Raw genomic sequence first — 20,268 nt, forward strand, 5'->3', positions numbered from 1 at the left:
GCAGAGCATTGTACTAAGTGCTTTGGAAAGTACAATATAACAATTAACAGACACATTCCCTGCCCACAGTGACCTTACAGTCTAGAGGGGGATTGCAACTGTAAGCTCTATTGTATTGCACTCTCCCAAGAGCTTAGTATGACACTGGGCTTCCAGTTTTCTTCTTCTTCAAAGGCCGTCGAGCCGTTTCCAACCCATAGTGACTCTGCGGACACACCTCTTCAGAGCATTCCATCTTCTCTCATAAAGGTGTTCTGATATGTGTATCCGTGGAGTTTTCTTGGGAAAGATATGGAAGTGGTTGCCATTGCCTTCTTCTATGCACCCAGTAAGCACTCAATAAATAATACTGATTGGTAATGATGATAATAATAATAATTATGGTAGTAGTTATGCTACCTGATAAGCACTTACTATGTGCCAAGCACTTTTCTGAGCACTGGACTACCTACAAGCTAATCAGGTTGGACACAATCCTTGTCCCACAGTCTCAATCCTCCTTTTTCAGATGAGGGAACTCGGACATAGAGAAATGAAGTGACTTGCCCAAGGTCACACAGCGAACAAGTGGCAGAGCCGGAATTAGAACCCATGACCTTCCCACTCCCAGGCCTGTGCCCTATCCACTAGGCCATGCTGCTTCTCATTCTATTGTACTCTCCCAAGCGCCAAGCACAGTGCTCTGCAAACAGAAGGTGCCCAATAAATATTCTATGCATTTATTATATCAGTAAATACTGATTGGTTGATTGGGCCACAACTGCTGTGGGTGGGGATGAACTCACGTTTGGTTACCGTTTTCAAACGGTTACACAGTTCACAAGGTGAAAACATAAACTTTTTGCCCCAGATTATTATGTACCCTACCAAGTCTGGAGGCAGTCATCATACCTATTGTCATTCCCTGAGGAACTGGGCCCAGAGATATTTCCATTTACGCTGGGCCTAGCACTTAGTACAGTGCTTGGAACATAGTAAGCGCTTAACAAATACCACTATTATTATTATTATTATTATTATTATTATTATTATTATTATTATTATTACAATGGCAAGAGGCAGTGGAGTATTGATGCAGTTCTCTGGGTAGGTGGTTCAGACTCGAAATGCCTCTGCTAATGAAGAAAACAGAACTTTCTTTGGTTCACATTTGTCCTCAAGGCCCCAGTTTCACCGCTTCATTGTTTTTGCCTGTGTTGACCCAGTCCCTTTGGCTTTTTCTCTATCCAAGATGTGAGAATTAATGATTGACCAGACTGAGGTTGAAGTTTACCTGGGAGGACTTAGAAAGTAGCCTGAAAAACTACAGTATTTTGTTAAGCATTTAGTGTGCGCCAAGCCCTGGGGGGTTGGGGAGAATCTTTAGGATAATCAGAACGGAACTAGTCTTTGTCCCACACGGGGCTCACAGTCTAAGCATAAGGCAGAAGAATCCCCATTTTAAGGATGAGGAAACTGAGGTACAGGGAAGTGAAGTGACTTCACTATGGTCGCATAGCAGGCAAATAGCAGAGCAGGGATTAGAGCTCAGACTTTTAACTTGGGGGGTTTATGGAAGATTTAATTACTTCTCCCACCCAAACTTTTCTCTGGAGGATGGCCTAGTGGAATGAGCATGGGCCTAGGAGTTAGAGGACCTGGATTCTAATCCTGATCCCCCCCTCGTCTGCTGTGGGCAAGTCACTTAACTTCTTTGCACCTCAGTTACCTCATCTGCAAAATGAGGATTAAGACTGTATCTACCCCAGCTCTTAGTACAGTGATGATAATATTACTACTAATAATGATGGTATTTGTTAAGCACCTACTACATGCCAGGCACTGTACTAAGTGCTGGAGTGGATAAAAGCAAATCGAGTCGGACACAGTCCCTCATCCCATGTGGGGCTCACAATCTCAATCCCCATTTTACAGATGAGGGAACTGAGGTGCAGAAGAAGTGAAATGACTGGCCCAAGGTCACCCAGCAGACAAGTGGCAGAGCCGGGATTAAAACCCATGACCTTCTGACTCTCAGGCCCGGGCTTTATCCACTATGCCGTGCTGCTTCTTGTGCCTGGCATGTAGTAAGCGCTTAACAAGTACCATAAATAAGAGAAGCAGCATGGTTCAGTGGAAAGAGCCCAGGCTTGGAAGTGAGAGTTCATGGGTTCTAATCCCGGCTCCACCACTTGTCAGCTGTGTGACTTTGGGCAAGTCACTTAACTTCTCTGTGCCTCAGTTACCTATCTGTAAAATGGGGATTAAGACTGTGAGCCCCACGTGGGACAACCTGATCACCTTGTATCCCCCCCAGTGCTTAGAACAGTGCTTCGCACATAGTAAGCACTTAACAAATACCATCATCATTATCATAAATGAAAAGGATTTCCCCTTAATTTAGTAACTGCATGAGTTGTCCCTGGAATCCTCCCGTTGAATAACCTCCCTGTCTTTCCTAGGGATTGGCTTTGCCCTCTGCTATTCTCCCGCCATAGCGATGGTGGGCAAATATTTCAACAAAAGGAAAGCCTTGGCTTACGGCATAGCGCTGTCGGGGAGCGGGATCGGAACCTTCGTCCTGGCCCCCGTCGTTCAGGTCCTGATCGAACAGTTTTCTTGGCGTGGGGCGTTGCTTATCCTCGGCGGCTTTGTGCTGAACCTCTGCGTCTGCGGCGCTCTGATGAGGCCTATTGCGCTCAGAGATGATCGCCAAAATCCTGCCAAACTGGACCTTGTCTCCAAAGCCCACAAGCCCCATTTCAAGCACTTTTCTCTCTGCTCGCCTTTGGCCCAAGACTGGACCGGGACCAATCTCTGCTGCTCGTCCCGGAGGGAATACGACTTTTTACTGCTGCCAGACTTCCTCGTGTTGGCCGTGTCCGTCCTGTTCATGGCATACGGCTGCAGCCCTCTCTTTGTGTACCTTGTGCCTTACGCGTTGAGCGTCGGAGTGACTCACCAGCAAGCGGCCTTCCTCATGGGCATCCTTGGGGTCATCGATATCATCGGAAATATCACCTTTGGGTGGGTAGCGGACCGAAGGTAAGGACCAGAAGGCCGTGAACTCCTCGCCCGCTGTTGGGTAGGGACCGTCTCTATAGGTTGCCGACTTGTACATCCCAAGAGCTTAGTACAGTGCTCTGCACACAGTAAGCGCTCAATAAATACGATTGAATGAATCAATGACTTGATTGACTGATTGATCACTTGTTGGATAATAATAATGGCATTTATTAAGAGCTTACTATGTGCAAAGCACTGTTCTAAGCACTGGGGAGGTTACAAGGTGATCAGGTTGTCCCACGGGGGGCTCACAGTCTTCATCCCCATTTTACAGATGAGGGAACTGAGGCACAGAGAAGTGAAGTGACTTGCCCAAAGTCACACAGCTGACAATTGGCAGAGCTGGGATTTGAACCCATGACCTCTGACTCCAAAGCCCGGGTTCTTTCCACTGAGCCATGCTGTAGTTGAGCCACCACCCCCAGCTTGGCACTCATTTTTCCTCATTCAGCCATTAGCCCCACATTTATTGGTTTTGAAGATCAATTAATCATATTTATGCAGTAAGTACCCACTGGATGACTGAGATTGATTTATTTTTGACAGTTGTTTTCTTTTCCCTCAATATTTCGATGTTAGATAAAAAGAGCAAATTCTTCCAGAACTTCACAACTGTATTTCATTTGAAACAGATTCTCTCCCCTCTCAGCTTCTGCATCGCAAAGCTAAACAAAAAACACTCTCTTTTTTATTTTTACCGTTTTGGTACTTACTCTCCAACAATTATTTTCTCCTTTAATTTTCTCAATAATCATAAATCTGGCAATACTGCTGTCTGTCATTTTAACATGCAGAGAGTCTAAATGAAGCGTTACTTGGATTAATGGGAAGATCATTGATTTTATTTGCTTATTAAACCCTAAGGCCTTGTATGAAAATTGGTCATTTGCTAAATGTATTTTCTTTTGCAACATAATTACCCTACTAATTTAATGTCTGAAGTGGCTTATTTTTCAACTGGATTCATCCTATTCCATCTCTGGGGAAATACAAGTGTTTTATTACAATACAAGATCTTTCTATAAGAAGTATTTAGTTTGTTCCTTAATTTCATTTGCTTGATATATATATATATATATATATATATACATACATATATATATATACATATAACCAGATATATATGATATTTATAAGCCGTGTACTTGACAGTATGACCTTCAGTCGTTTGATATCCACCCCACCCTCAACTTCACAGAACTTTGAAACTTATCTTTAAATTACATAATAAAAATTATTTATATTACTGTCTGTCTCCCCCTCTAGATAGGGAGCAGCGTGGCTTAGTGGATAGAGCACAGGCCTGGGCGTCAGAAGGACCTTGGTTCTAATCCTGTCCCCACCACATGTCTGCTGTGTGACCTTGGGAAAGTCACTTCACTTCTCTGGGCCTCAGTTACCAGTGCTTGGCACATAGTATGTGCTTAAATACCATCATTATTATTATTAAAATGGGGATAAGAGCGTGAGCCCCATGTGGGACTGGAATTGTGTCCAACCTGATTAATTTGTATGTACCCCAGCGCTTAGAACCGTGCTTGGCATATAGTAAGTGCTTAACAAGTACCATAATTATCATTATCATTATTATTCTTATTTGACTATAAGCCAGTTGTGGGTAGGGAACACATTGCCAGCACTGTTGTACTCTCCCAAGCACTTGGTATAATGCTCTGCACATAGTAAGTGTTCAATAAATACCATTAATGATGATGATGATTTTTCAATCATATTTACCAGTCAATAGTATTTTTGAATGCTTACTGCGTGCAGAGCACTGTACTAACCACTCTGGAGAGTACCATATAACAAGTTGGTAGATATGTTCCGTGCTCACAAGGAGTTTACAGTCTAAAGGGGGAGACAGAAGGTAAAATAAATTATGGTAGCACTCTGGGACTGAGAATGGTGCTGCAAACCTTGTCCCCCGGGGCTCTGGCCTGTTTGCCAACACTGCCACCTGAGAAATTTGGAAGAGCACGGATCTGGGATTCAGAGGATTTGGATTCTAATCCTGACTCTAACACATGTCTGCTGAATGACCCTGGGCAAGTCACTTAATTTCTCTGTGCCTCCGTTTCCTCATCTGAAAATGAGGATTAATCCTACTCCCTCCTACGTAGACTGTGAGCCCCATGTGGGACAAGGACTGTGTCCAACCTAATTAACGTGTAATAACGATAATAATGATGTCATTTGTTAAGCGCTTACTATGTGCAAAGCATTTTTCTAAGTGCTGGGCACTGTTCTAAGTGCTGAGCCCTATTCTAAGCGCTGAGCACTATTCTAAGCATTGTATCTCCCCCCAGTTCTTAGAACAGTGCTTGGCACACAGTAAGTGCTTAACAAATACCGCAAACATTATTATTATTATTAATAATAATGTTTGCGGTATTTGTTAAGCACTTACTATTATTACTATTATTATTAATAATAATATTAAATGGGAGCCTTGCCCCTTCTGGAGTTGGGGTGCTGATAATAATGATGATGATGATGATGAGCATTTGTTAAGCACTTACTACGTGCAAAGCACTGTTCTATGCAGTGGACACTGTTCCAAGTGCTGAGCACTGTTTTACATGCTGTATCTCCCCCAGTTCTTAGAACAGTGCTTGGCACACAGTAAGTGCTTAACAAATACCACAAACATTATTATTATTATTATTAATGATAATAATAGTAAATGGGAGCCTTGCCCCTTCTGGAGTTGGGGAGCTGATCATGATGATGATGATGATGATAATAAAGTTTATTAAGTGTTTGCTATATGACCAGCACTAAACTAGACACAATAAAGCAGATCAGACCCAGTCCCTGTCTCACGTGGGGCTCACAGTCTTACAGGGAAGGAGAACAGGTACCTTATCCCCATTGTACAGATGAGGACACTGAGGCCCAGAGGAAAGAAGCGAATACCCAAGGTCACACATCGGGCAAGTAGCGGGTCTCCTGACTACCGGCCAGCCCTGTGGTCTTCATTCATTCATTCAATTGTATTTATTGAGCGCTTACTGTGTGCAGAGCACTGGACTAAGATCTTGCCTCTAGTTGACGGTCCGCTTTCTGCAGGCTCAGGTTGGCTGCTAAGGACAGAAGGCCCAAGCGGGGGGCTGAGGACGCTGATGCCAACCGGGGTCCCCTTAGTGTGCTCCTTCAATTCTCCCAGATGCCCTCCACATCAGGCGTTCCCCGGACTCCATTCTGGCCTAGGCCTCTGGCCACACAAGGTCCTGCGGGTTGGTGGCCTCAGGTGGCACTTGAGAAGACTGGGCAGTCAATCAATCAATCAATCAATCAATCAATCATATTTATTGAGCACTTACTGTGTGCAGAGCACTGTACTAAACGCTTGGGAAGTACAAGTTAGCAACACATAGAGACAGTTCCTACCCAACAGTGGGCTCACAGTCTAAAAGGGGGAGACAGAGAACAAAACCAAGCATACTAACAAAATAAAATAAATAGAATAGATATGTACAGGTAAAATAAATAGAGTAATAAATATGTACAAGCATATATACATATATACAGGTGCTGTGGGGAAGGGAAGGAGGTAAGATGGGGGGATGGAGAGGGGGGCGAGGGGGAGAGGAAGGAGGGGGCTCAGTCTGGGAAGGCCTCCTGGAGGAAGTGAGCTCTCAGTAGGGCCAGTCCTTTGCTCAACTGGTCATAGTGGGGGTGCGTTATGGGAAACAGCAAAGCATAGTGGATAGGGCACAGGCCTGGGAATCAGAAGGTTCTGGGTTCTAATCCCAGCTCCACCACTGGTCTGCTGTGTGACCTTGGACAAGTCACTTCATTTCTCTGGGCCGCAATTGCCTCATCTGTGAGCTCAAGACTGTGAGCCCCACGTGGTGCAGGGACTGAGTCCAACCTGTTGATCTCGTATCTGAAGCAGCACGGCTCAGTGGTAAGAGCCCGGGCTTTGGAGTCAGAGGTCATGGGTTCAAATCCCGGCTCCGCCAGCTGTCAGCTGTGTGACTTTGGGCAAGTCACTTCACTTCTCTGGGCCTCAGTTCCCTCATCTGTAAAATGGGGATTAAAACTGTGTGCCCCCCGCGGGACAACCTGATCACCTTGTAACCTCCCCAGCGCTTAGAACTGTGCTTTGCACATAGTAAGCGCTTAATAAATGCTATTATTATTATTATTATTATTATTATTACCCCAGTACTTAGTACAGTGCGTGGCACATAGGAAGTGCTTAACAAAAACCATAAATATTATTTTTATTATTATGGGGATTATCAATCAGGCATTCAATCGATGGAATTTCTTGAGCTCTTACTGTGGGCGGACCACTGTACTGAATGTTTGATAGAGTACAATATAGGAGAGTACACTCTATTGTATTGTGAAGCATTCATTCATTCATTCAATCGTATTTATTGAGCGCTTACTGTGTGCAGAGCACTGTACTAAGCGCTTGGGAGGTACAAGTTGACAACATATAGAGACGGTCCCTACCCAACAGTGGGCTCACAGTCTAGAAGGAGGGTGGCTGACTCCATGCCTGGGAATCAGAGAACCTAGGTTCTAACCCCAGCTCCATCATTTATCTGCTGTGTGACCTTGGACAAGTCACTTCACTTCTCTGGTTCTCAATTCCCCTCATCTGCAAAATGGGGATTCAATACTCACTCTCCTCAGATGGGACCTGATTATCTTGTGTCTACTCTACAGAGAAGCAGCATGGCTCAATGGAAAGAGCACGGGCTTTGGAGTCAGAGGTCACGGGTTCAAATCTCGGCTCCGCCAATTGTCAGCTGTGTGAATTTGGGCAAGTCACTTAACTTCTCTGTGCCTCAGTTCCCTCATCTGTAAAATGGGGATGAAGACTGTGACCCCCCGTGGGACAACCTGATCACCTTGTAACCTCCTCAGCGCTTAGAACAGTGCTTTGCACGTAGTAAGCACTTAATAAATGCCATCATTAATTAATTAATTAATTAATTACTCTAGCACTTAGTACAGTGCTTGGGACATAGTAAGTGCTTAACACATACCACAATTACTACTATTATTATTGTCATAGGTAGAAATAATCCCTGATCACAAGGACCCTAAAAAGGGGAGATAGATATTAAAATAAAATATAAATGGGTATACGCATAAGTACCATGGGGTTGGGGAAGGAATTGATATGAAAGTGCTTAAGGCTACAAACCCAGGTGCATTGGTGGTACAGAAGGTAGGGCTTAGACAGAATGAGTCTGAAGCAGCATTACTTGTACATATCTATTCTTATTTATTTTATTTTGTTAGCATGTTTGGTTTAGTTCTCTGTCTCCCCCTTTTAGACTGTGAGCCCACTGTTGGGTAGGGACTGTCTCTATATGTTGCCAAATTGTACTTCCCAAGCGCTTAGTACAGTGCTCTGCACACAGTAAGTGCTCAATAAATACGACTGATGATGATGATAGAGCACGGGCCTGGAACTCAAAAGGTTGTGGGTTCTAATCCTGTCTAATCCTGGCTCCACCACTTGTCTGCTGTGTGACCTTGGGCAGGTCACACCATCTCTGTGCCTCAGTTCCCTCGTCTGTAAAATGGGGAATAAGACTGTGAGCCCCCCGTGGGATAACCTGATCACCTTGTAACCTCCCCAGCGCTTAGAACAGTGCTTTGCACATAGGAAGCACTTAATAAATGCCATTATTATTATTATTATTATTATTATTATTATTATTATTACTTAGGGCGTAGCTCATACTAAGCACTTAACAAATACTACAATTATTATTATTACTTGGAGGTGGGGCATTCTGGGAGAGGTGGAGTTGCTAGGGGTCAGAGACGACTCTACGGCATAAGGCAAGACAAGACCACAGGACATAGTGAGGATCTCCAGGCTAGACACTTGTTTTAAATTACATTTTAAGTAGAAAGAACAGCAGCAAAGCTGATTAGTTCTGCAGGGGCAGACTGCGTTGCTGTACTTGGAGTGTAATTTACGGCGGTTCTGGCTGCGATCGCTCCGTGATCACAAATTATCATCTGGATTTCTCACTAATTCAGATCTGGTCTTACGAGCATAAAGCCGAAGAAGGTGCCAGATGTCACTGGGCTGATAGAAGCAGAGAGATGGATTGGGTTGAGAGTTAGAAGGCTGAGATTTTAATCTTAAGAGCAAACCGCAAATCTCTGTGCCTTGGTTTTCCCTGATTAGTTTTTTTTCAAATGGTATATAGGCGCTTACTATGTGCCAGGCACTGAACGAAGCACTGAGATAGATGCAAGCTAATTGGGTTGGACACAGTCCATGTCCCAAATGGGGCTCGCAGTCTTAATCCCCATTTTACAGATGAGGGAACTGAGGCACAGAGAAGCAAAGTGACTTGCTCTAGAATCACATAGTGGACAAGTGGCAGAGCCAGGATTAGAACTCGGGTCCTTTTAGCTTCCAGGCCCGGGCTCCATCCAATAGGCCACGCCGCTTCTCTATATGAAATGGGTTTGTAATCTCTGTCCTCCCATAGCACCCAACCAATGAGAAGCAGCATGGCTCAGTGGAAAGAGCCCGGGCTTTGGGGTCAGAGGTCATGGGTTCAAATCCCGGCTCCGCCAGTTGTCAGCTGTGTGACCTTGGGCAAGTCACTTCACTTCTCTGGGCCTCAGTTACCGCATCTGTAAAATGGGGATTAAGGCTGTGAGCACCCTGTGGGACATCCTGATCACCTTGTAACCTCCCCAGTGCTTAGAACAGTGCTTTGCACATAGTAAGCGCTTACTAAATGCCATTATAATAATTATAATAATAACCACATACTGTACCTCGAGCTCATCCTCCTTGCCACCAACTCCTTGTCCACTTCCTTCCTCTGGCCTGGATTTCCTTCCCCCTTCAAAGCTTTATTAAAATCACCTCTCCCCCAGGAGGCCTTACCCGATTAATCCCTCATTTCCCCTACTTCCTCTCCCTTCTGCCTCACCTATACACTTAGATCTGTACCTTTCAAGCACTAGATAGCCACTCCAACTTCAGTCTCACAGCACATACATACATAGCCACAATTTTTTATTTTAATGTCTGTCTCTTCCTCTAGACTGTAATCTCCTTATGGACAGAGAACGTGTTTACCATTAAGTTCATTCATTCATTCATTCAATCGTATTTATTGAGCGCTTACTGTGTGCAGAGCACTGTACTAAGCGCTTGGGAAGTGTAAGTTGGTTACTATGTACCAAGCACTGTTTTAAGGCCTGGGGTATTCGTTCATTCATTCAATCGTATTTATTGAGCGCTTACTGTGTGCAGAGCACCATACTAAGCGCTTGGGAAGTACAAGTTGACAACATATAGAGGCGGTCCCTACCCAATAGTGGGCTAACAGTCTAGAAGGTAGATATGAGTGCTTAGTACAGTGCTCTGCACACAGTAAGTACTCAATAAAAACCATTGATTCAGGACAAGTTTGGCCCAAACCTCACCACGGGGTTGGGGGGAAACAGGCAGAATCAGGGAATGCCTAATGGAGGAAGACGATCAGTTGGTGAAGGTTTCTGATCTCCCTAAAAGTAGCTGGCTAATGTAGAAGGGAAGACTTGTAACGGCTACCAAGGCAGCTATCCTAGCAAATGCCTTCTGGTCGACAATGTCAATCAATCAATCAATCAATCGTATTTATTGAGCGCTTACTGTGTGCAGAGCACTGTACTAAGCGCTTGGGAAGTACAAGTTGGCAACCTATAGAGACAGGCCCTACCCAACAGTGGGCTCACAGTCTAAAAGGGGGAGACAGAGAACAAAACCAAACATACTAACAAAATCAAATAAATAGAATAGATATGTACAAGTAAAGTAAATAAATAAATAAATAGAAACATACTAACAAAACATACTAACAAAATAAAATAGAATAGATATGTACAAGTAAAAAGTAAATAAATAAATAAATAAATAGAATAGATACATACAAGTAAAGTAAATAAATAAATAAATAGAGTAGTAGCCTGGCCTCGATACAGTGCTGCAGTAGCTATGGCTGCTAGTGGGTTTCGCACGTAAAATAATTCTGTGCTCTTCACAGTGTGCCACCCCACTCCTCGCCCCCTCAGTTTTTGCCCCCTCTGCCCCAGCGGGAACAAGACCGGCAGGCTTGGGCGAGTGTGAGAGGCATTGCCAAAACCGTTAGGGCTATCTTCTATGACCCTCTTCCCATTTTTTCTCGGTTCCGGGAGTCTTCCTGACAGAACTGAAGCTTGTCCGTTGGTAATGGAAGACTACGTCATCATGGTGTTTGAAAGTGCTTAGAATGCTCTGAAAGACGGGCATTATGTCAGTATATATGCAGCAGTGTGGTAGAGTGAAAAGCAGCGTGGCTCGGTGGAAAGAGCACGGGCTTTGGAGTCAGAGATCATGGGTTCAAATCCCCACTCCGCCAAATGTCAGCTGTGTGACGTTGGGCAAGTCACTTAACTTCTTTGTGCCTCAGTTCCCTCATCTGTAAGGGATTAAGACTGTGAGCCCCACGTGGGACAACCTGATCACCTTGTATCCCCACAGTGCTTAGAACAGTGCTTTGCACATAGTAAGAGCTTAACAAATACCATTATTATTATTATTAGTGGATAGAGCACAGGCCTGGGACTATGTTTTATTGTTGTAATGTACTTTCCCAAGTGCTTAGTACAGTGCTCTGCACACAGTAAGTACTTAATAAATATGATTGAATTAAAGGAACTGGCTGTGCCACTTGTCTGCAGTGTGACCTTGGGCAAGTCACTTCACTTCTTTGGGCCTCAGTTCCCTCATCTATAAAATGGGGATTAATAATAATAATAATAATAATAATAACAATAATAATAATGGTATTTGTTAAGCTCTTACTATGTGCCAAGCACTGTTCTAAGTGCTGGAGTAGTTACAGGGTAATCAGGTTGTCCTACATGGGGCTCACACTTTTAATCGCCATTTTACAGATGAGGTAACTGAGGCACAGAGAAGTTAAGTGACTAGCCTAAGGTCACACAGCTGACAAGTGGCGAAGCCGGGATTAGAACCCTGGTCCTCTGACTCCCAAGCCCGGGCTCTTTCCACTAAGCCACACTGCTTTCCCCACGTGGGACAGGCTCTATGTCCAACCTGTTACCTTGTGTCTACCCCAGCACTTAGAACAGTGCTTGGCACACAGTAAGCGCTTAATCAATCAATCAATCAATCGTATTTATTGAGCGCTTACTGTGTGCAGAGCACTGTACTAAGCGCTTGGGAAGTACAAGTTGGCAACATATAGAGACAGTCCCTACCCAACAGTGGGGAAATACCACAATTGTTATTAACATGCGGTTAAATGGATAAAACAGAAATGACGTCCATCAGCCGCGCTCCCTTCTCCTCATCGGGGCACGAGTTGGCGGAAAAACTGCTCGAGCTTCGCAGATCGGGCCTATTTATGCCAATCTCACCCCTGTTCTCTAAATCCGCAGGTGTCTGAAGAGCTACCGACATATTTGCTACCTCTTTGCGGTGGGACTAGATGGTCTCTGTTATCTCTTTCTTCCGCTACTCCAGAGCTTCCCCCTCCTCGTGCCTTTCTCTTGCACCTTTGGGTACTTTGACGGTGCCTACGTGACGCTGATCCCGGTCGTCACCGCGGACGTGGTGGGCACCAGCTGCTTGTCGTCGGCCCTTGGCGTGGTGTATTTCCTCCACGCCGTTCCCTACTTGGTGAGCCCCCCCATTGCAGGTGAGTCTCTGGTTGTCTCCGCTTTGGTATCTCCTCTGGAAAGAGACAGGGCTCCCCGAGGTCTTCACATTCATGGGCTGCCGGGAAGTTTGGTCACCCACTAAAATTCACTGTTCCCCAGAGTTGGATACCCCAGAGCGGGTGTGGGCATTTGCCCGGTGGCTTATTTTACTTGTACATATCTATTGTATTTATTTTATTTTGTTAATATGTGTGGTGTTGTTCTCTGTCTTCCCCTTCTAGACTGTGAGCCCACTGTTGGGTAGGGACCGTCTCTATATGTTGCCAACTTGTACTTCCCAAGCACTTAGTACAGTGCTCTGCACACAGTAAGCGCTCAATAAACATGATTGATTGATTGATTGATTGACTTAGTGGATAGGGAATGGGGTTGGAAGTCAGAAGGACCTGGGTTCTGATTCCGGCTCTGCCATGTGTCTGCTGTGTGACCTTGGGCAAGTCACATAACTTCTCTGTGCCTCAGTTACCTCATCTGTTATAAAATGGGGATTAAGAGTGTGAGCCCCATTTGGGGCAGGGACTGTGTCCAACCTGATTGATTTGTATCTACCCCAGCGCTTTAGAACAGTGCTTGGCACAAAGTATGTACTTAACAGGTACCATAATTATTATTGCTATTATTATTACCCTGCCTTTCTCCAGGGTATGAGGAGTGAGCAAAATCAATCAATCAATCAATCATATTTATTGAGCGTTTACTATGTGCAGAGCACTGTACTAAGTGCTTGGGAAGTACAAATTGGCAACATATAGAGACAGTCCCTACCCAACATTGGGCTCACAGTCTAAAAGCAGCCAAATGTCAAACTCCACTTGTCCTCCTTACTCAATAACTGGTCACCAAACCTTGGTAGATTTGATCTCCTGGACGTTTCACCCTACAAATGTTTCTTCCTCCCCTTCTATCCCCTGAGAAGAGCACGAGCCTGGGAGTCAGAAGGTCATGGGTTCTAATCCCGGCTCTGCTGTGTGATCTTGGGCAAGTCATTTCACTTCTCTGGGCCTCTGTTGCCTCATCTGTAAAGTGGGGTTTGAGACCGTGAGCTCCAAAAGGGACAGGGACTGTGTCCACCCCAATTTGCTTATATCCACCCCAGCGCTTAGAACAGTGTCTGGCACGTAGTAAGCACTTAACAAAGGCCTGCTAACCTGGAGATAGTTTAACCTGGAGAAGCTTAGAATCGTAGGAATATATCTGGCCTCCTGGATGGAAGGTTTCTGCCTGACTCTGTTATCCGCCATGGTCCAAGCTCCTGCTTTTCATTCATTCATTCATTCACTCAATCGTATTTATTGAGCGCTTACTGTGTGCAGAGCACTGTACTAAGCACTTGGGAAGTACAAGTTGGCAACAGAGACGGTCCCTACCCAACAGTGGGCTCACAGTCTAGAAGGGGGGAGACAGAGAACAAAACAAAACATATCAACACAATAAAATAAATAGAATAAATATGTATAAATAAAATAAATAAATAGAGTAATAAGTATTAAGAGCTTGCTATGAGCCAAGCACTACGGTGGATACAAGCAAATCAGGTTGGACACAGGCTGTCATTCATTCAATTGTATTTATTGAGTGCTTAGAGCTCTTCTCTAGATTGTAACCTCCTCATGGGCGGGGAACATGCCTGCTAATTCTGTTATATTGGACTTCCCCAAGCTCCAGCTCTAGCTCTAATAACAATAATAATTATGGTACTTGTTAAGTACATACTTTGTGCCAAGCACTGTTCTAAAGCACTGGGGTAGATACAAATTAATCAGGTTGGACACAGTCCCTGTCCCAAATGGGGCTCACATTCTTAATCCCCATTGTATAACAGATGAGGTAACTGAGGCACAGAGAAGTTACGTGACTTGCCCAAGGTTACACAGCAGACACATGGCAGAGCCGGAATTAGAACCCAGGTCCTTCTGACTTCCAAGCCCATTCCCTATTCACTATGTCAAGCTGCTCCTCTAGCCCACAAGCCACTGGGCAAATGCCCACACCCCCTCTGGGGCGTCCAACTCTGGGGAACAGTGAATTTTAGTGGGTGACCAAACTCCCCGGCAGCCCGTGAATGTGAAGACCTCGGGGAGCCCTGTCTCTCTCCAGAGGAGATACCCAATGCTCAGCACATAGTGAGTGCTCAATAAATACCACTGATTGATCAAGAACTGAATTTAGAGATTAAAGATTTCCCCAGATAATAATAATAATAATGATGGCATTTGTTAATTGTTAATTTGTTGTTCTCTGTCTCCCCCTTCTAGACTGTGAGCCCATTGTTGGGTAGGGACTGTCTCTATGTGTTGCCAACTTGTACTTCCCAAGCGCTTAATACAGTGCTCTGCACACAGTAAGCGCTCAATAAATACGATTGATGATGATGATGATGATGATTTGTTAAGCGCTTACTATGTGCAAAGCACTGTTCTAAGCGCTGATCACTAGATGGTGCTTTCCCAAAGGCTCTCAGTCCATTCCAACATTTAACAATCCTCAGTGCCCAAACTGTAACAATATCAATGCCCTAAAAACAGTAGTCTTTGGAAATGTCCTGGTTTCTCCATAAAGTCAAGGTCCATGTGAGTTAAAGGGAGATGCTAGACTGCTTTCCAGCCCATGGTTTCAGAGAAAAATTCTCCCAAGGGCTTAGGTCAGTGCTGTGTTTAATTTGACCTCTGTGTTTTCTTTCAGCATGCTCTGCACGTAGTAAGGGCTTGATAAATACTATTACTACAATTACCACTACTAGTCCAACTGTAACCACTAGTACTACTATCACCCTGCATACAGTAAACACATAATACGTAGCATTGATTAAATGAAGGGGGAAGAGCTGTGTGGTTTCTTCACCATGATACATTTATGCCATTGTTCAGCTCTTCCAGGAGCGCTTTGGCCAAGCAGCCACAGGCTAGGAATGACCAGACCTGAGCCCAGTGGTTTTGAAGACTCTCTGTTGGGGGAAGTTTGAGCCCACAGAATAACCACTCCCAGGGTATGGATTCATGTGAGAGAGATCATGCGGTCCCGCCAAAAGATGTGATTGGGATGGATGGCCTGGTTTTCTGGAGTTCCTAAGGGTCTAGGAGGGAATTCAGGACCGGCAAGGAGACAGAGGAGGGCGGGGAGGTGGGCACACCAGCAGGAAGCTGAATCTCTGGAGAAAACCAGCACTTCGCTTTCCACAAGCAGCTCAGACCCAGGCCAACCAGCATCCCCGAACAGTGTTGGGACAATTAATTAATTCATTCAAAGTCATGGCTTCCAATCCCGCTCCACCACGTGGCTGCTGTGTGGCCTTTAGGCAAGTCACTTCAGTTCTCTGGGTCTCAGTTCCCTCATCTGTAAAATAATAATAATAATGATGGCATTTGTTAAGCGCTTATTATGTGTGAGGAACTGTTCTAAGCGCTGAGGGGGGGGATATAAGGTGATCAGATTGTCCCACGTGGGACTCACAGTCTTAATCCTCATTTTACAGATGAGGTAACTGAGGCTCAGAGAAGTTAAGTGACTTGCCCAAGGTCACATAGCAGACATGTGGCGGAGCCGGGATTTGAACCCATGACCTCTGACTCCCAAGCCCGGGCTCTTTCCAATGAACCACGCTGCTTTTGGGAATTGAGACTGTGAACCCCATGTGGGGCAGGGACTGTGTCCGACTCGATTTGCTTGTATCCACCCCAGCGCATAGTACTGTGCCTGGCACATAGTAAGCACTTAAAAATGCCATTATTATTATTATTGTTATTATTATTATTATTACTAAGCACTGAGTAGATACAAACTAATCAGATTGGACACAATCCCTGTCCCACATGGGTCTTAATCCCCATTTTACAGATGAGGCACAGAGAAATGACGTGCCTACAGTCACACAGCAGACAAGTGGAAGAGCAGGGATTAGAACCCAGGTCCTTTCGACTTCCAGGCCTGTGCTCTATCCACTAGACCACACTGCTTCTTACTGGACCACACGATCCCCCATGCCTTAATCCAGAGCCACAGAGCTAATATACCTGTTCAGGCAGGTGTCACTTAATAATAATAATAATAATAATAATAATGATGACATTTGTTAAGCACTTACTATGTGCAAACACTGTTCTAGGCATTGGGGGGGAGATACAAGGTGATCAGGTTGTCCCGCGTGGGGCTTACAGTCATCATCCCCATTTTTCAGATGAGGTAACTGAGGTTCAGAGAAGTTAAGTGACTTGCCCAGGGTCACACAGCAGACATGTGGTGGAGCCAGGACTCGAACCCATGACCTCTGACTCCAAAGCCCGTGCTCTTTCCACTGAGCCACGCTGCCTCTCTCCAACGCTAGTGGAGAAAGGCAGGAGATTCCCAAAATTTTAAACACAGCCACACTTTCTTGTAGCTACCTTTCATTCGTTCATTCATTCAATTGTATTTATTGAGCGCTTACTGTGTGCAGAGCACTGTACTAAGCGCTTGGGAAGTACAAGTCGGCAACATAGAGAGACGTTCCCTACCCAACAGCGGGCTCACAGGCTAGAAAGGACTAGAAGGGACCTCACTCGCTTGCTGCCTAATAATGATAATAATAATAACAGACTACGTGCCAAGCACAGTATTAAGTGCTAGGGTAGATACAAGATAATCAGATGCAATGTAGGCCCTGTCCCATGTAGGGCTCACAGTCTAAGAAGAAAGGAGAATAGGTATTGAGTCCCCATTTTTCAGATGAGAAACCTGAGGCATAGAGAAAATGTTACACAACAGGCAAGTGGAAGAACCAGGATTAGAACCCAGGTCTGAAGACAGCCCTGGCTCCGAGGAATCAAAGGGCAGAATGGGCTTTCCACTGCTATCTCCAAAATTGGAGATAGACGTGGTTGGGCTCGAGAGCACGGGCTTTAGAGTCAGAGGTCATGGGTTCAAATCCCGGCTCCACCACTTGTCGGCTGTGGGACTTTGGGCAAGTCACTTCACTTCTCTGTGCCTCAGTTCCCTCATCTGTAAAATGGGGATGAAGACAGTGAGCCCCCCGTGGGGCAACCTGATCACCTTGTAGCCTCCCCAGCGCTTAGAACAGTGCTTTGCACATAGTAAGCGCTTAATAAATGCCATCAGCATTATTATTATTAATCTCCTTCCCCACATTGCTAGGAATGAGAGACTGGTGTTAACCAAGCAGCCGGGCTGGGTTTCTTGGGTGTCTGAGTGTGACTGACTCATTGGATGGGGAATCAGTCAATCGATTGAGTGCTTAATCTATATAAAGCACTGTACTACAGAGTGAGTTTAACAGAGTAAGTAGACACAAGCTCGTTGTGGGCAGGAAATATGTTTATTGTTGTATTGTACTCTCCCGAGTGCTTAGTACGGTGATCCACACGTAGTGAGCGCTCAATAAATATGATTGAATGAACACAATCCCTGCCCTCAAGAAGTTTACCCTGTAGTGGGAGGAGAAACGGACTAAAAATAACCAGTTAGGGGAGGCAACTGAGTATAAAGAGAGGTGGTGTGGCCTAGAGGAGGAAACGCGGGCCTGGAAGTTGGAGGACCTGGTTTCTAATCCCAGCTCTGCCACTTGTCTGCCGCATTACCTTAGGCAGGTCACTTACCTTCTCCGTGCCTCAGTTACCTCGTCAGTAAAATGGGGACGAAAACTCTGGGACATGGACTGTGTCCAACTCGACGACCTTGTATCTAGTACGGTGCCTGGCTCGTAGCGCTTAACAAATACCGCATAAATAGGTATGTTAGAGATGATTGAGAAAATGGTGATTAATAGAAGTGTCAAGATGATCTGACGAGATTACTTGTTTGCCAACAGGGTGGCTAGTGGATACGACTGGCAGCTACACTGGCAGCTTCCTCCTCTGTGGATTTTCCATGATCTTCAGTTCAGTGCTACTCGGCTTTGCTCGACTCATCAAGAGGATGAAAAGAAGCCCTGCCCCACAGCCCGACCCCAAACTGCGCCTCTGGAGTAATGGAACCGTAGCTTATTCTGTGGCAGGAGAATTAGACCAGAAGGAAGGCGAGGTCGTGGCCCCGAGGGGTACCACTTATGCCAACACATGACAAAGACAGTAGCCCTCCCCGCCCTCCCTCCCTGCCCGCCAGCCTCCAAGCCTTCAGCATTGCCACTCCGTCTGGGGAAGGTTTATTTTGGCTACCACCAAAGGAGCAATGTCTTTTGTTACTTTTTTTAAAAACAACAACAAGCCAACTGGTATATAAAGAACACAAATCATAAAATAAACCTGGATCCATCAGCTGTATTTTCTTCATTCGAGCCGTATGCCAGATCATTTCTGATTTGATTCTTAGGCCAGCCGTGTTCCAGGGGAAATGTGAGGAAGCTGCTACCATAATTGAATGCAATTAGAAGTAATGATTGGACATTTAACAAGCAGGCCCTGGGGCAAATGTAATGAAGGGCTTCTTAACGGCGCTGAAGGCAGGGCGAGAGTTTTGAGAGAACACTGTTCCAATCCCATAAAGAGTAGTGATGAATAGAGAAAGAAGGGGACTTAACACTTCCTCGTTCTGCAACCCCAATATTCATTCATTCAATCGTATTTATTGAGCGCTTACTGTGGGCAGGGCACTGTACTGAGCACTTGGGAAGTACAAGTCGGCAACATATAGAGACAGTCCCTACCCAACAACGGGCTCACGGACTAGAAGGGGGAGACAGACAACGGCACAGAACAAATAGGTGTCGATACCATCAGAACACCCCCTTCCCACCACTGAACTGAACAACCATTTGAGAATGTCTTTACTGTAACTCCTAGAAGCCCAGTCCTAGGAGCCTGGAGTAAAAACCACTTCATGAGAGACCCAACTCAAATCGTGCTACCTACCAAAAAACAAAAACAGGTGACCCAACAAACAAGCTGCAAGCAAATGGCCAGAGTAAAAGGGGTCATCGGGAAGAAAAAGGCTTCCTTAAAAAAAAATGGAACGTCCCCACTTCTGGAAAGAGAACAGAAAAGCCTTTAAAAGCATGGCCGATCTGGAGCAAAAAGGAAATTAGGAGGGCTGAAAAGAAGCTGGAAGAGAATCTCGCAGGGGATGTCAAAGCTAATAGCCAAAGATACTTCAAACACACCACAAGCAGCAAGTCAGCTGGGGAACTAGTGGGACCCCTCAAGACTGGTGTGGAAGTTGCCATTCTGGGCTGAAAATAAGATAGCCAAGAGACTCCACGATTCTCGCTCTTACCAAGGAAGATGTTGAGAGACTCACAAATCCTGATCAGAGGAACCGAATCAAACTCTGATGACCAAACAGAATATTTTGACCCAAATTGTATTTATAAATCGCCACGGCTGGGTGAACATCCACTTGAAAGTTCTGAAGGAACCTCTCACCATCATCGTCGTCATCGCCGTCACTGGTATTTAGTAAAAGGCTGCTGGGTGCAGAGCACTGTACTGGACTCTTGGGAGCAGATAATCTGAGAAGAAAATAAGGCCCCTGCCCTTGTCAATCAATCAATCAATCAATCGTATTTATTGAGCACTTACTGTG

At 45.1% G+C, this 20,268-nt stretch overlaps 1 protein-coding gene across 3 annotated transcripts in view; it reads left to right on the forward strand.

Annotated features, from left to right (window-relative positions):
- Positions 1-19,332, forward strand: part of SLC16A12 (solute carrier family 16 member 12) — a 47,457-nt gene extending 28,125 nt beyond the window's left edge. For all 3 annotated transcript variants that reach the window (XM_038744395.1, XM_038744397.1, XM_038744396.1), the window contains 3 exons: positions 2,442-3,024; positions 12,478-12,737; positions 18,560-19,332. In XM_038744395.1, the coding sequence (XP_038600323.1) occupies positions 2,442-3,024; positions 12,478-12,737; positions 18,560-18,810 (1,094 nt within the window). In that variant the 3' untranslated portion in view covers positions 18,811-19,332. The remainder of the gene's footprint in view (positions 1-2,441; positions 3,025-12,477; positions 12,738-18,559) is intronic.
- The last annotated feature ends 936 nt before the right edge of the window (positions 19,333-20,268 follow it).

This window comes from Tachyglossus aculeatus, chromosome 3, assembly GCF_015852505.1.
Source record: "Tachyglossus aculeatus isolate mTacAcu1 chromosome 3, mTacAcu1.pri, whole genome shotgun sequence".
Lineage (NCBI taxonomy): Eukaryota > Metazoa > Chordata > Mammalia > Monotremata > Tachyglossidae > Tachyglossus > Tachyglossus aculeatus.